Raw genomic sequence first — 14,977 nt, 5'->3', positions numbered from 1 at the left:
TCTCTTTCTATAAAATAACTCTTTTATAAAAGGGCACTAGTCTCAGTCATGAGGGCTCTGTCCTCATAACCTAAGCACTTCCCAAAGGCCACACCTGCAAATAATCCCACTGGGGATTAGACTTCAACATGTGAATTTGAGGGGACACAAACATTCAATATGTAGCAAAAACTTTTAGGGTTTTCTCTTTATCCCTGCTGTTATTTCAAAATAATGATATAACGATCCTTCTTGAGTTTTTTTTTTTTTCATTGATAGGTTTCCAGAGAGGTTTTATTTTGGACATGGTCCAAATCTGAGGAAAACTTTTTTTGGTATTTTATGTAATCTAAGAGCATAAATATCACTATAGCATTATGAGAGAAAAATGCCGCCATTTAAACGAGCATTCTAATTTCAAATGTATTAAAACATGGAAAAAAACATGCATCTTATCTTAATTTCTTGCCCTCCATTTCCCATGTTGTTTCCAGAATTCCTAATAGGTAGATGTTAGATTGCTCCTCTTTTTTTTTTCTCTATTTTCTCTTTGTCTTATATTTAACTTTTTGGTATGTTTCTTTAAATTCAACTTCTAAATATACTATTAAAATGTAAAACATTCCTATCAAACTTTAACTTCAGAGACTTTTCATATATATGTCTATATATATAGACACATATACACACAGATATGTACAAATGTATGTATTTGTATACTTGTTTTACATAATCAGTTTTGTCTTTAAATACTTAGAGGATGTTAATTTAACTTTTCTTTTTCCTGCATTGTTTGTTCCTTCAAGATTCCTTCAAGATCTCATTCTTCCATGTAAGAAGCCTTCTTCAAATGTTTGCTGATAGTGGATTATACTCATATCTAAGAATGAGGCACTAAGAAGTGGACCAAATGTTCTGTTGTCAACTAGTAGGTTTACTTTTAGGTTAACTGACCAAATAGTCAACCTTTACAAAGAGGATCTTCCAGATGTCAGTATCTGAAGGTCTTTTATCAGGGACTGTTCAATTATTTCAGGGAAGGCTCCATTCTCCTGCCTGAAGGATATGGACCCAGTTGTGCTAGGTAAGGGAAAGAGTCACATTACTAGTCAGTAGTAGGCTTTCACTTGATTATCCCTGTTTCCAGCACAGTGCCTCACCCTGCTTCCTGAGGTGCCCCGTATCTGAAGATCCTCTGGCTTATTTTTCCTATGAAATACCTTTTGTCTCTTCTAGGAGTATGAGAGAAGAGTGGAGGCTCTTTATATCAACATTTAGTCAATGTCTGTTTTTGGTCCTGTGCCATACTTTCACTTTCCACAATACCTGGTGAGTTCATCCATGAGTCATTTTGGAGCTTTACAGTTCATGAATAAGGCTTAGTTTCATTGGTATGCTCCAAAAGCACTTTGGTCTACTTATTACAACTGTTTTATCCACTTTTCTTATTTATGATATTTTGGTTCAAATTATAGAAGTTTTCTAATTTCAAAGATCAAATTTCTGTTTCTCATTCTCCTTGTTGTATTGGGTGATAATTTCCCAGAGAAGAGGGCAAAAGCAAGTTTATTTTCCCAATTTGAAACTGCAAGTTTCCCTTATATGCTTTTGTACCTCCAACAGCCTAGCAGAGTTCTTGGCACCTAACAGACATTCATTAAATACTTCATTAGTGAATGATTAGATGTAGTCAGAGTATAGACTAAGCTGCTGTAACAAGCAAGATCCCAAATTGCAATGGTTCAAGCAAGATAATTGCCTATTTTTCTCTCATGAAGCAGTTCATAGATAAGAGGGTAGTTTATGGTGAAAAGGTGTTAAGGAACCCAGGTTTTTTTTTGTTGTTGTTGTTATTCTCCACTCATTCTATGGTCATGTCATGGTCAAAACGCTTATCATCACACTCTGCTTTCTATAGAAAATGGGCTAATGACGCTAGAAGTAATCCTGCCAGTTGAGAAGCTCCCTACATATAATTATTAACTTGTAATTTCTATGGGCAGGAACCTGGACCAACAGACATACGAGTTTGGAAGCAGATCCTTCTCTTGTCAAGGTTCAGACAACACTCTAGCCTTGGACAACTCCTTGATTGCAGTCTATGAGAGATTCTGAATCAAAACCAGTTAAGCTATGCCCAGATTTCTGGCCCTTGGAAATTTTAAGGTAATAAATGTGCATTGTTTTTTTTTTTTTTTTTTAAAGATTTATTTATTTATTTATTTATACAAGTACTGGGTACAGTCAGAAGCGCGGTAGGGTGAGAGAATTCACCAGAGCCAGAGCGGGGAGCAGAGCAGGCAGACTGACGAAGTACACTGCTGAGGGGAGCAGCAGGCAAGGCAGGAGAAGTCTGTGTGCCATGTGGGACCCTCACTGGCGGCCGGGGATCAAACCAGTGCTGCAGAGGCTGCGGGCAGCTTCACAGCCCAGTGTTCAACCGCTGCGCCACTGCGGAGGCCCTAAATGTGTGCTGTTTTAAGCTACTAAGTTTGGGTTAATTTGTTATGTATCAAATAGATAACTAATACATCTCAATTTCCACTTTCCACTATTTATCAGTAATTGACAAAATGAACACTTTATTGTATATTAAAGGCAAATACAATTTACAAGTATAAGGCTAATATACTAATTCTTTGAAATTAGTACCACTAAAGCAATACTTAATATTTTTCTTATAAACTGAATTCCTAGCATCTGTGACGATCTGCTCAACAACTTCATGCACATTTCTGGTAATATCTTAGTCCTGTACCTGTCCCACCTATCTCTAGAATGCAGTTTTCTTTAAGATGTAAATGTTACTAATGCTATAAGTATTCTGAGGGATAAATGTTACTAATGCTATGAGTACTTTAAGGGAAAGTGTGAGCCATATGGCATCACAATGGAAAATGCTTTTAGACTAAAGATAAAAAAATATCTAAAGGTTTTCCTTCCAAAGGAATTGTTACAGAAAGAAAACAAAGTAGATGATGGCAGGAAAAAAATCAATATTAACACTTACTGGCTGTTTTTACATTTGCTTAAATGTAAATCAATATATATTATGGACAATGAAGTAAAAAGCCTTAAATGGTTTGGGAAGGGCAGAAATTCAGAACAAATCTCAAGGTAGCCTTAGGCAACAGGCCCCAATTCTGGGTCCCTGTTCTCACCAAAGCTTCATTCATTCATTTTATTAACAGTTAGGATACTGGGCACTAGATATAAAACAAGGAGAGGGTCAGACACGGTCACTGCTTCATGCTACTCACAGGTTAGTAGGAAATAGAGACAAGTAAAAAGCAATGGAATCTAGCGAGGTATTGCCATTTAGGGTACACACAGGCTGTGATGGCAGCACCAAAAAAAAATTCAGGTGGAAATGGGAGTGGTAGTGATGTCTGGAAGAACTCTCAGCTGAAATGATATGTAAACTTGGACCTGAAGGATGATCAGGAATTGACTGGAGGCGAATAGTAAGGGAAAAGTATTCTGAGAAAGGGAATATGATCTATGAAGGCCCAGAAACAAAAGAGAACCTGACAATCATGCCTTTGGAATGACTGAATTTTCAGAGGGTAGAGGTATGTGGCTAGAGATGATGTGGGGAAGTACAAAAGGCTTTATTATACAGGGCCTGATAGGTTACGTCATAAAATTTAGACTTAATGAAGCACAAAACTATTCAAGGCTTTTATACAGAAGAGTACAACGATCTCACTCTCCCATAACATACAAAATTCATGGCAATTTGATTTCTGAAGTTAACTTTCCCCAGCATATAGAAACACTCAACTTTTTTTATATACTACAATAACCAGATGAAGACATAGCATCTTACAATATAAAACACCAATAAATATAAAATACTTACAATATAAAATACCAATAAATTATCTTAATAAGAAATGAAAAAGAAATAAATAAAAGAAACCATAAAGTTTTGATATAGGATATAAAAGAATATTGAAATAAATGAATGCTCTTGGATATGAAGATTCAATATTTTATTAAAATAATTTTCTTTGTGTTAATCTATAAGTTTAATGCAATTCTGATAAAATGTTCAAATAAAGCAACTTTTTCAGAAGTATTTTTGACAAATTGATTGTAAGTTCATCTGGAAGACTGAATGTGTAAGACTACAATTTTGAATAATAAAAAGGTGGCAGGGTTTGCCTTGTCACATATAAAATCACCTAATAAAAACTACAGTAATTGAAAAATGTACGTAAAGTCAAAACATTCAAGGATGTTGTAGGTTGAATTGTGGCCACCAAAAAGGTATGTTCAAGTTCTTATCGCCAATATCTGTGAATACATTATTACTTCATAATAAATTCTTTGTAGATGTAATGAAGTTAAGATGAGATCATACTGGAGTAAGGTGGGCCCTAACACAATGACTGGTATCTTTATGAGCACAGAGAAATTTTGACACAGAGACACCCCAGGAGTACACCATGTGACAACAGAGGTAGAGGTTGGAGTGATGTGTCTATAAGCCAAAAAATGCCAAAGATCACTGGCGCCAGAAGGTGGAAGGCGCAAGGAAGGATCTCCTCAAGTCTCCAGTGAGAGTGTGGCTCTAATCACACTTTGATTCCCAGCTTTTATTCTTCCAAACTATGAGAGAATAAAAACCTGTTGTTTGAAGCCGGCCAGTTTACGGGGATTTGTTAGAGCAGCCCTAGGAAACTAACAAAAGGATTATATGGCCATTTTATACATTATTAAAGAGGGATGGCCAATGAATGAGAAAAGAATGAGTTTTATTTATTCAGTAAGTAGGGCTCAGGATAAAAGGCTATCTAGCTGGATTTCTAGGTCATACCAGGTAATAAGATTTTAAGTAGATCACAGAACTAAATGCAAACCCCCACAAAACCCATAAAAGTAGTAAATCAGGGCCTCCCCGGTGGCGCAGCTGGTTGAGTGCAGCGCTGGGAAGCTGTCTGCAGCCTTTGCAGCACCAGTTCGATTCCCAGCCGGCCAGGAAGATTCCCACATGGCGTGGCAGACCTCTCCTGTCATGCCCGCTGCTCCCCTCAGCAGTGTATTTCGGTCGTCTGCCTGTTCTGCTCCCTGCTCTGTCTCTGGTGACTCCTCTCACCCTCCTGCGCCTCTGGTTTGTACCCCAGCTCTTGTAGAAAATAAATCTTTAAAAAAAAGTAGTAAATCAAAACTGAGAGGATTTTTTATAATCTTGGTGCAAGGATTTTCTAACCAAAACGTAAAACTCAGAAGCCAGATATGACCATTTTAAAATGAAAATATCGGGCCTCCCTGGTAGCGCAAGGGGTTAAGACACAACCTATGAAGCTATCTGCAGCCTCTGCAGCATGAGTTCGATAGCCTGGCCAGCCAGGGAGCAACCCACATGGTGCAGGAGACCTCTCCTGTCTCGCCCACTGCTCCCCTCAGCAGTGTTTTTCAGTCAGTCTGCCTGTTCTGTTCCCTACTCTGTCTCTCATGAATCCTGTCACACCCCACACCTCTGGCCTGTACCCCAGCTCTTGTATGCATAAATAAATAAATTAAAAAAAAATAAAAATGAAAACATCTATAAATATACAATGAAAGACAGCCTAAGCAATGTTACAAAAATAGGGAGAAAATATTTGCAAGATATATTATGGACAAGGAGTTAATAACCAGAATATATAACAAGATCATACAAACTAAAAAGAGATAAGTAACCTAAAAGACAACTGAGCAAACACAAAAATACAAGGCTAATGAGGCACAAATACTCAACTTCATTAACAATCAAATGATTTGCAAATTAAAATGAGCAAAATATTCATTTAGAGTGGCTCAAATTAAAAATAATTTCTAATAACATACAGTGTTAAAGAGGGTATGGATGAAGAGACATTCTCACGTGGTAAACTTTTTACAACCTCTTGGCTTAGGGGCAATTTAGCCATGTCTGTTGAAATTTAATGTTACACCCCTGTTTCCAGCACATCCTTTTCTAAGACTACATCCTCCTAAAAGACAACTTCACAAAAATAGAGGGAAAATCATATTTAAGTATAGGACATTCATAAAACAAAACACTATGCAAAAATTTAAGAAAGAGGTAGTGTTGGGGGCCAATGATGCCTAGGCTCCAAAAAACAAAACAAAACAGGGCTTCCCTGGTGGTGCAGGCGGTTGAGCACCGCACTGTGATGCTCTCCGCAGCCTCTGCAGCATGGGTTCGATCCCAGCCGGCTGGGGAGAATCCCACATGGCGAAGCCGACCTCTCCTGTCTCGCCCGCGGCTCCCCTCAGCAGTGTATTTCAGTCAGTGCCTGTTCTGTTCCCCACTCTGTCTCTGGTGAATCCTCTCACCCTCCCGCGCATCTGGCCTGTACCCCGGTTCTTGTATAAAAATAAATAAATCTTTAAAAAAAAATAAAAACAAAACAGAACAGATCTACATGTACTGTCAAAAGAAAATGGTCAAGATATATTAAATAAAAAGAACAAGTTGAAAAATAAACATGTATTGTAAAAATAATTATTATCTTACATACAGAAGAAAAAGAAGATAATAAGACAATAACTGAGCTGCTAGCAACTGCTTTCTTGTGGAGAGGACAGTGTACTAATGAATGTAAGATTCAATGAGTGAGTAAACTGATTATATGTCACACACTGGTCTAGGTGCTGGAGAGTCAGAAATGAACAAAAAAAACAGATGAAGAGATGGTAACACTTTTTTCTATGTTAAATACTTCTGCAAAGTATGATCTTTATGCATTCGTCTCTAATGAATCTGTTTAGTATGATTTAAAAACAAACCTTTAATGTATTAATGAAAACCTTTTAAAATATAAGGCAATCTGTTTTGTCATTCTCTTACCTAACAGTTTTTAAAAATATCAATGGCATATTCAAGAATCAACTTTTCGTAAAATTAATGTGAAAGCTGTAAAAAATTTTAATATAGAATCATTTTCTTTGCTCAGTTTAAAAAAGAATACTTAAATTTTATGATATTTGATCTATCTATATCCCTCACGATACACTATTTTACTTACAGTTTGTGGATTAATCTCCTCCTCTCCCATAGGTTCATCCATAATTTGCTGTCCATTCTGTGAAAAGCACAGCAAGTAGAAAGTTACTAAAACAGATTTCACATCCATTAAAGTTAAATGAGGCAGACAAAAACTAAGTCATATAGGAATATTTTCACCCCTAAAGGATTCTAACAAAGAACCACCATATAAGTATGCAGTTGCCAATTTGCAATAGGTTGTGCTTCAAAAGTTAATATGTAAATCAATTATTTGAAACTATGAAGACATTTTTCCATAAAAATAATAAATGAGATTACCATTCCAAGTAAGCCCTTGAGTTTAATAGTTAAATGCATTACAAATGGTCTTACTTAAACCTTGCCAACCATCATTTAAAATTCTATGGCAAATACATTCTAAATTCCAAGTCCATTGATAATTAATCAGGGCAACTGATTAATTATTTTAGGGGAAAATAAAGTTAGCTCATCTACAACAAAATAAATTTGGGTGGATTAAACACTTAAATCTCAAAAATAAAACTGTACAGGAATTAGAGGAAAATATAGGTGAATAATACTTATGGGGTAAGGAAGGCAGAAAATCATAAAGGGAAAAAAAACCATCCGAATCTATGAAATGTTTAAAACTTCCTTTGCCAGACACAAAAAAAAATATAAGACAAATTGACTACCAAATAAATAAATAAATAAATAAAAGCAACATATGACAAAGGGTTGGTATCCTCAACACATAAAGAGCCTTGGTTTACAAACCTGTAAGGAAAAATGATGAACCTCAACAGAAATGAGCAATAAGGGAAAAAAGATTTCAGGCTTAGTACTAATCAAAGAAATGCATTTAACCAAAAGACACCTTTTGCCTTTCAAATTGGTAATGATTTACAGAAAAAAGAACACCCAGCACTAGGTGGGTGTGGGGGAAAGAACACTCAGAATATACTGTTGGAGAAAGTGTAAATCAGCACAACCTTTCAGGAAGGCAATCTGAGACTGTATTTTTTAAAAAGACACATGAAATTATGAAATGTCCCATCATTTCTACTTCCTTTTTTTTAAAGTGGCAAGTGTACAAAGATGTACATATAAGAACATTCACCATAATTTCCCCCCCAAAAGAACTCCAAATTGGAAACCTAAATTCCTAACAAGAGACTAGTTAACTGTAATATGGTACATCCATATAATGGAATATTATGTAGTCATTAAAAATGATGAAAGATGTAAATTTATTGACATGGAAAGACAGTCACATGTAGTAAGTGGAAAAGAAGTTTACAAAACAATATGGATTGTATGGTCCCATTTTAAATAAATATATACATGCTTCAATGTATATATTTGTATGGGAAAAACTGGAAGGATATACATCAAAATGTTAACAGTGGCTATCTCTGGGTGGTATATTTTTGGCAATTTAGATTTTGTTTTTGCTTATTTGAATTTCCTAATGTGTCTACAATACCTACAATAAATATGCATTATTTATGTATTAAAACAAAAGAAAACAAAGTCAGGAACACATCATGTCTTCTCTAGTTCCCTCACTGGAAAAAGGAATAAATGACCCTAACCACTTGTTAATTCCATATATGTACAAGGATCTAAGCTACCCATCTTCAGATTGTTATCAATTGGGAAGTAAAAGGCAGCCCACTCATAAACCCCATATCCCACATGAGGCAGCTGCTTTGAAATTTGTATTTCACTCTCTACTCTACCCATTACTATTTATTCAGTCACCCATCCATTTCATTTCATACATGCTTTGTTCTAGGCACCAATACAGAGATGAAAGGTTAAAGTACAGCCCCATTCTAGTGGATCTCTAAGGTCTCTGATCCACAAAAAGGATACCTTTCATTTTCACTCACTTATAGAGGATATTCTTTGGTTAGGAAGTGCTACACAATATTGCAAAGCACAGAAATAGTGCCAAAATGCAAAATGGGTGGGGGGAGCAGGAGACAGGTACAAAATTCTATTTTTCCTAAGACATTTTCAGAGGCTATAGTATTACCTACTACTATGGTAAAGATACTTAAATAACTAACTCCAGGATACATCTTTCTCTAAAAAGCCATTTATTCAACTGACTAACAATTGCTTTTACCTAAACATCCCAGATAAACCTTAAATTGGTTTTTAAGAACACTGGCCTTGGAGTCAGACATCTAGATTCGAATTTCTGCTTACACTACTAATAATGAAGCCTTGGACAAGTTATTTAAACTAGCTAAGCTTTAGTTTCTTCCTATGCAAAGAGAGGATTAAAATGAACTTCAGAGAGTTGTTGTGAAGACTACATGAAATAAGAAACATAAAACCCTAAACATATTACCTGGCACTTAGCAAACAATCAACGTTATGTATTTTCATTATGACCAAAATTTAATCACCCACTCTGTTGACTACCAATTGGTTATATTTCCTATATATGTTATCTTAGTGAATGGTACCATCATTCATCTAGCAGCCAAAAACAAATTTTCTCATTAATTGTACACACAGTTCTTTCTCTATGACACAGATTTGCTCAGTGGCTTTCGATTATTTGGCTTTTAGAACCCTTGGTCTCACTAGAGCTTCACTTAGATTTTCCATGGGAATATTACTTGAGCCATATGTTCCTTGTGATTTTCAATGTTTGTGAAGCAAGAATCACAACTTATAACTTACTTTTAAGGGAAAATGGTAGCGTAGAAACAGCACTAAATCTGGAATTGGTAGACGAGGTATAGAAATCCTAGGTCCTGCCACTTAGACAAGCTTCATGATTTTGGACAACTAAACTTTTTTAGTCTATTACTTTATCTGTTCAAAATGGGGTACTTGCCCTGTCTGCCCAAAGGGTTACTGTCAGGCTGAAAAAAGAGATAACTCTTAAGAAACTACTTTATATACTGTAAAGACATGTACCAAGGCAAGTTACTACGAAGGTGAGGTAGCTTCATGAGGATAAACTAGTACTCCATAAAGTCCTTTGAATCTGAGATTTCCTTTAAGAGTTTCACTAATAGATGGCTAACTAGTTAGTTATATTTCTGTGATTTTGCATATACTACAGATATATGCAAAGTCACAGAAAGTAAATCTACAGCTAGAACTATCAACTATAATTCAAGTACCTTCAAACAGGACAAAACCATCCTCTTTTCTGAGCATGCATCCAATTCATCTTAAAGGATGGAATGCAATTAACATTCCAACCATTATAAGATCAATGCAGAGTAAAGGACATATCACTTCTATTGTCCTAAATTTAATACAGTTCACACGTGCATTATCATTTGGAATGCCCACAATACACTGGTGACTTGTACTATTTGCTGTTGATTAAATCCTTGTCTTCTTCACTTACACTGCAAGTAAGCACCATATACTCTATTCTATACCTGTTGTTACTCTTAGTACCATGAATAAAGGTTTGATTTAAAAAAATTTTTTTTGTGGGACCCTCGCCGGCAGCTGGGGAACGAACTGGCACTGCAGAGGCTGCAGGCAGCCTCGCAGCCCAGCACTCAACCACTGAGCCACCAGGGGAGGCCCTTTGGTTTAAATTTTTTTATTCCTTTTTTTTTTTTCATTTCTGATCCACTGCTATAGTGTCTATAGACTGGGTTCCAAATCTGCCAATCAACCTCTTCACTATTTACAGTTTCATGTCATGCATAAATTTTACACTATATTTTCCTTTCTGAACTCACTCAGCTAATACTAATACACTAGCAAATAATCTAAGAAAAAACTTAAATGAAGCATGATCTAAAGGTATTTTATGTTAACTTTCTGCACAAATATCTATTTCCTCTGAGTTCAGTACGGATTTAAAATTTTGAAGAATTTAATTTTTAAAGTGGGAAAACATTAAAGCCAATAAGGCTACCCAAAAAGGCACCTTTACTTTAACAAACCTTCAGTATTGTTTCATCAAAACAAGAATTCAAATGTTATGTATTAAAAAAGAGCATGAAGTTACTGCTGAAGTTAAAAGTTTCCCTTGTGAAAAATGACTCTGCTTCATTAGAGAATGAGCTAGATGGATCATCAGTCTGACTCAATATTGCACTTTCTACAGTTCCAAAAGTTCAAGGACTAGTATCTATTAAACAAGAATCTTGTTTCTCTAATTTTAAGAAACAAATGAAATCATGTGGTTTGAAGCTGACTAGTACTTGGTTTCAACCCTCTCTCTGTCACTACTGTAGTTTACCTGTCCTTTGGTAAGTTACTAAACATTTTGAGGCTCAGTTTCTTCATTTGTAAGATGCATGTAACAGCTGCCTCACAGATGCATATAACAACTGCCTTGTAATTACAATTACAAGGATCCACCTAGGGACAGTAGGCGCTTAGTAAATGCTAGCTCTGTATCCTTTTTTGCCTCAACTTATTGTGTAATATTTACATTTCTATAGTTAACTTCTGAAGATGTAATGCAATGAAGAAGTACAGGAGAGTGTTGAGATACCTGTTTCACCAGTTACTATGGCTAATTTCCAGCCAAGCAGGGTGGAAGAGATCATTCATGTGTGGTACATTTTTATACAATGTGGCTAAAGAATGAGTATGGACAAAAAAGAATAGTTTAAAAGTGAGGCAAATGTATTTATCCTCTCTCATCCCATCATAATGCCTTCCAGCCAAAAAATTACAGAGCTTGGCAGATTGCACATATGCAAATATTATGTGAAATACTAGAAAAGGTTAGGAAATGCTAATCATGCTTTACTTTGCTAGTCTGAAATGTGTAAAAGTAAAAAATTAGAATAACCTACAATATGGGTCTCAACAGACCAAATCAGAAAAAGGAGACTGTTAGTTTGAGTTTTAGCAGAATTGTTTTCAAAATAATTTCCTAGGTTGTAGCATAAAATTATCATTTAACATCACCTTCTACGTTTAAAGAGGATGAACAATTCAGATTAATGATTCTGAACCAAGGTTTCAGGACTTCCACAGTATTCCCAAGTATTTTAAGGAAAATTCTGAAATGTTAAAAATAAGAATATTTCACCAATTAAGAAATTCATTTTAAGCAACCCTATTAAACAGATTATATTGGTATAAGGGCATGCTAAAACCATGTACATACATAGGCTGCTGTTTGATATCTCTGAAGAAATGTGTAAATTAAAAAAAAAAAAAACACTTTGAGTCCAGCAGGAAATCATCATATACAAGAATACTCAGACTTAAAAAATGGTCTGTGATTGATAAATGCTACCATTGCTAAGGGCATACCATCTCCTGACAACCTCCTCCTAGAAATCAAATGTATCTATGAACACTGGGAGAAAAAGAATTCCTCACAGAAAACAACCACCTGAAATAACAGGAAAAAGGAGGAAAAGAAAGGATCAAGAGAGTCCTAGGGTATTAACATGGAGACCCAGATTGTAGGAATGAGCAAGGACCACATTTTTTTTAAACCACCTTCAAGTTTTCACAAGTATAGCTGCCTTCCAAACTCCTTCATATCAGCAGCGGTTTTCCTGCCCGAAGTGTATGCAACAGAATTCCATGAAGGTGCTGAGGATGAGGCACTAGAAACCTCTCTCAAACTTCAGTTAAGTACCATCAAATTGTTCAGAATCCAAAGAATCTTCTATGCAATCACATCGAAACAATAAGAAACAAGCATTTTATATTCTTAATAAGGAATGTATATAATCCTTACCAATGTGACAGGATTAAGAATCAGCTCCTCATTTATCCTAAGGAAATATCAGAGATGTGCATAAAGACTTATGTACAGTGATATTCATCATACTCATTATACTGAAAAATAGAAAACAGTCTAAATGACCAACAGGGGACTGGTTAAGTAAATCATAAGACATCTATTCATATGTAGGAATATTATGCAATGGTTAAAATCAGGGCCTCAAAGAAAAATTAATGATGCAAAATATGCTTGCAATATATATATTAAATTAAAAAGGATATAAAACTACATAGTATGACCCCATTTATACCCCTCCCCCAACATGTGTGCATGTAACTGGCAAAACATATATAATATCTTATCAGTAGTTACCTGGGTCATAGAAATTTTCTTCTTTGTACTGTATTTTCAAAATTACATACATTTATTATGTATCATTTTTATAAAGAAAAAACAATAAATGTAATTTGAAAAATTTATTTATTTCTAGTTATGGTGCCCTTATGCCCACTTTTTGCTATTCCTCTAGCAACTAAAGGCCTGTTAGTACTCATGACTGTTCTATTTTCTAGACTAGGGGAGGTATAACCTTTGGTTATATCTATATTTTTAAATTTAAGAGGACCTTTTCAGGATTTTTTTTTCTTTCTGGTCCTATGGTTGTGGCCTCAGAAAAGAGATACATTTTAGGCCTGAATCCACCTTGTGGTTTTTGGAGTGTACCCCTAAGGGGAATTCTGCTTATGAAACAAGAGTATGTTGAGATAAGAATAAAGAAATGAAAACACAGTAGCCAAAATTAAATCTGCATTGTGAATAGCAAGTATTAGAAATGACACTACAGAAAACAGAATCCATGCCACGACGGACAAACTTGAGTAAATGAAAAAAAAAAAAGAAAAAGTTTAAAAACTATGGAGGACAGACGTAGAAATAATCTATGAATAACAGATGTTCCTAAAAAAAACAAAAACAAACAAAAAAAAAACAGCAATTTAATCAATCAAAAGTACAAAAACTTTCCAGTTCTGAAAAAAAATACCTGAGACTGGAGACTGAGAAGGTTCAACAGAGATCATCAACACCAAGACATGTCCTGGCAAATGTTTTTAAATTTCAAGGATAAAGATATAATCCTATAAGCATACAAGCAGAAAAAAATAGGTTATTTTCAAAGGAACTAAAAGCAGATTGACCTCAGATTTCTCCTCTGCAACAATAAAATGCCAGAAGACAATGAAGTAATAACTTTAGAGTTGAAAGGGAAAGTTTTCCAAGAATTTTAAACCTTGTCCTAAGTTTTTCATATACAAAGGTCACAGGTAATTATACTTAGATTTGAAAAGTCTTAAAAAATTTCACCATCTTGGTAGTATCTTTTTCAATAAATTGCTCAAAAGTATGTCCTAGACCATCAAAAGACAATCAAAATAAGAACTCAGGAATATTGAAGTAGAAAAGAACTGATAAAGTATTGACACCAACTTATTATCTAGAAATAATTGAACAAAATTATTAACCTCATAAAGGAGAAAGGGCCTATAATAAAGAACAAATAATTGATATAAGTATATAAACAATACAAAATCTTCGAACGTCAAAGGTAAGATTTGTCACCTCAAGCTAAATTATTGTGGACTCAAAGTAAAAGAAGTAGTGGAAAGGAGAAACAAAGATTCTAGATTGCTTGTCTTTCCTAAAAGGATACTTAAAAACCACTATTTTTAGCAATTAGCTAATATATATAAATTTGGAATATCTTGAAATACCATACAGTAACCAAGAATTTTTTTTATTGCAGTCCAAATCACTAGAGAAGATAATAACAAAGACTGTTAATAGTACAGGTATTGCATTTAACCCCAAGAACATGAGGTTAGGTATAACTGCCCCTATTTTACATATAACGAAACCAAGGCTCAGAAAGTTAATTAGTGAATGGCAGAAGCAGTATTCAAACCCAGGTACTTTCCAGCTCCATAATGCTTTCTTCATTATTTTATAACCTCCTCTAACAAAATAATCCATGTGGCAGAAGAAACAAACAAACAAGCAAGCAAAAAAACCACAAGGAAAGAATAAAAAACTTAAGATGACAAAAGCAACTCCAAAAGTAACAATGTAAGAAATGTAAAGTTTAAAGCATCAAATTAAAAGAAAGCATCTTACTGGATATTTGATGTTATAATTATTGACATTTTTATGAATGATGAGAATGTTATGTTTTAAAAAGTCAGTATGTCTTAAGAAATATAAATGTAAATATTTACATCTGAATTGATATACCTATGATTAGCTGCAAAATAATC

At 34.8% G+C, this 14,977-nt stretch overlaps 1 protein-coding gene across 5 annotated transcripts in view; it reads right to left on the bottom strand.

Moving 5' to 3' along the window:
* RPS6KA3 (ribosomal protein S6 kinase A3) overlaps window positions 1-14,977 on the bottom strand; it is a 173,633-nt gene that overhangs the window by 67,345 nt on the left and 91,311 nt on the right. For 3 of the 5 annotated variants that reach the window (XM_054695817.1, XM_037512623.2, XM_037512625.2), the window contains exon 2: window positions 6,999-7,055. In XM_054695817.1, coding sequence (XP_054551792.1) covers window positions 6,999-7,040 — 42 coding nt within the window. In that variant the 5' untranslated portion in view covers window positions 7,041-7,055. Of the gene's footprint in view, window positions 1-6,998; window positions 7,056-12,680; window positions 12,782-13,710; window positions 13,805-14,977 lie in introns of all 5 variants that reach the window. The other 2 variants (XM_054695816.1, XM_037512622.2) reach the window with 2 other exon arrangements.

The sequence above is a fragment of the Talpa occidentalis genome, unplaced genomic scaffold (genome assembly GCF_014898055.3).
Source record: "Talpa occidentalis isolate TD23 unplaced genomic scaffold, MPIMG_talOcc4v2.1 talOcc4.15, whole genome shotgun sequence".
Lineage (NCBI taxonomy): Eukaryota > Metazoa > Chordata > Mammalia > Eulipotyphla > Talpidae > Talpa > Talpa occidentalis.
This window is presented reverse-complemented; position numbering and strand designations above follow the sequence as displayed.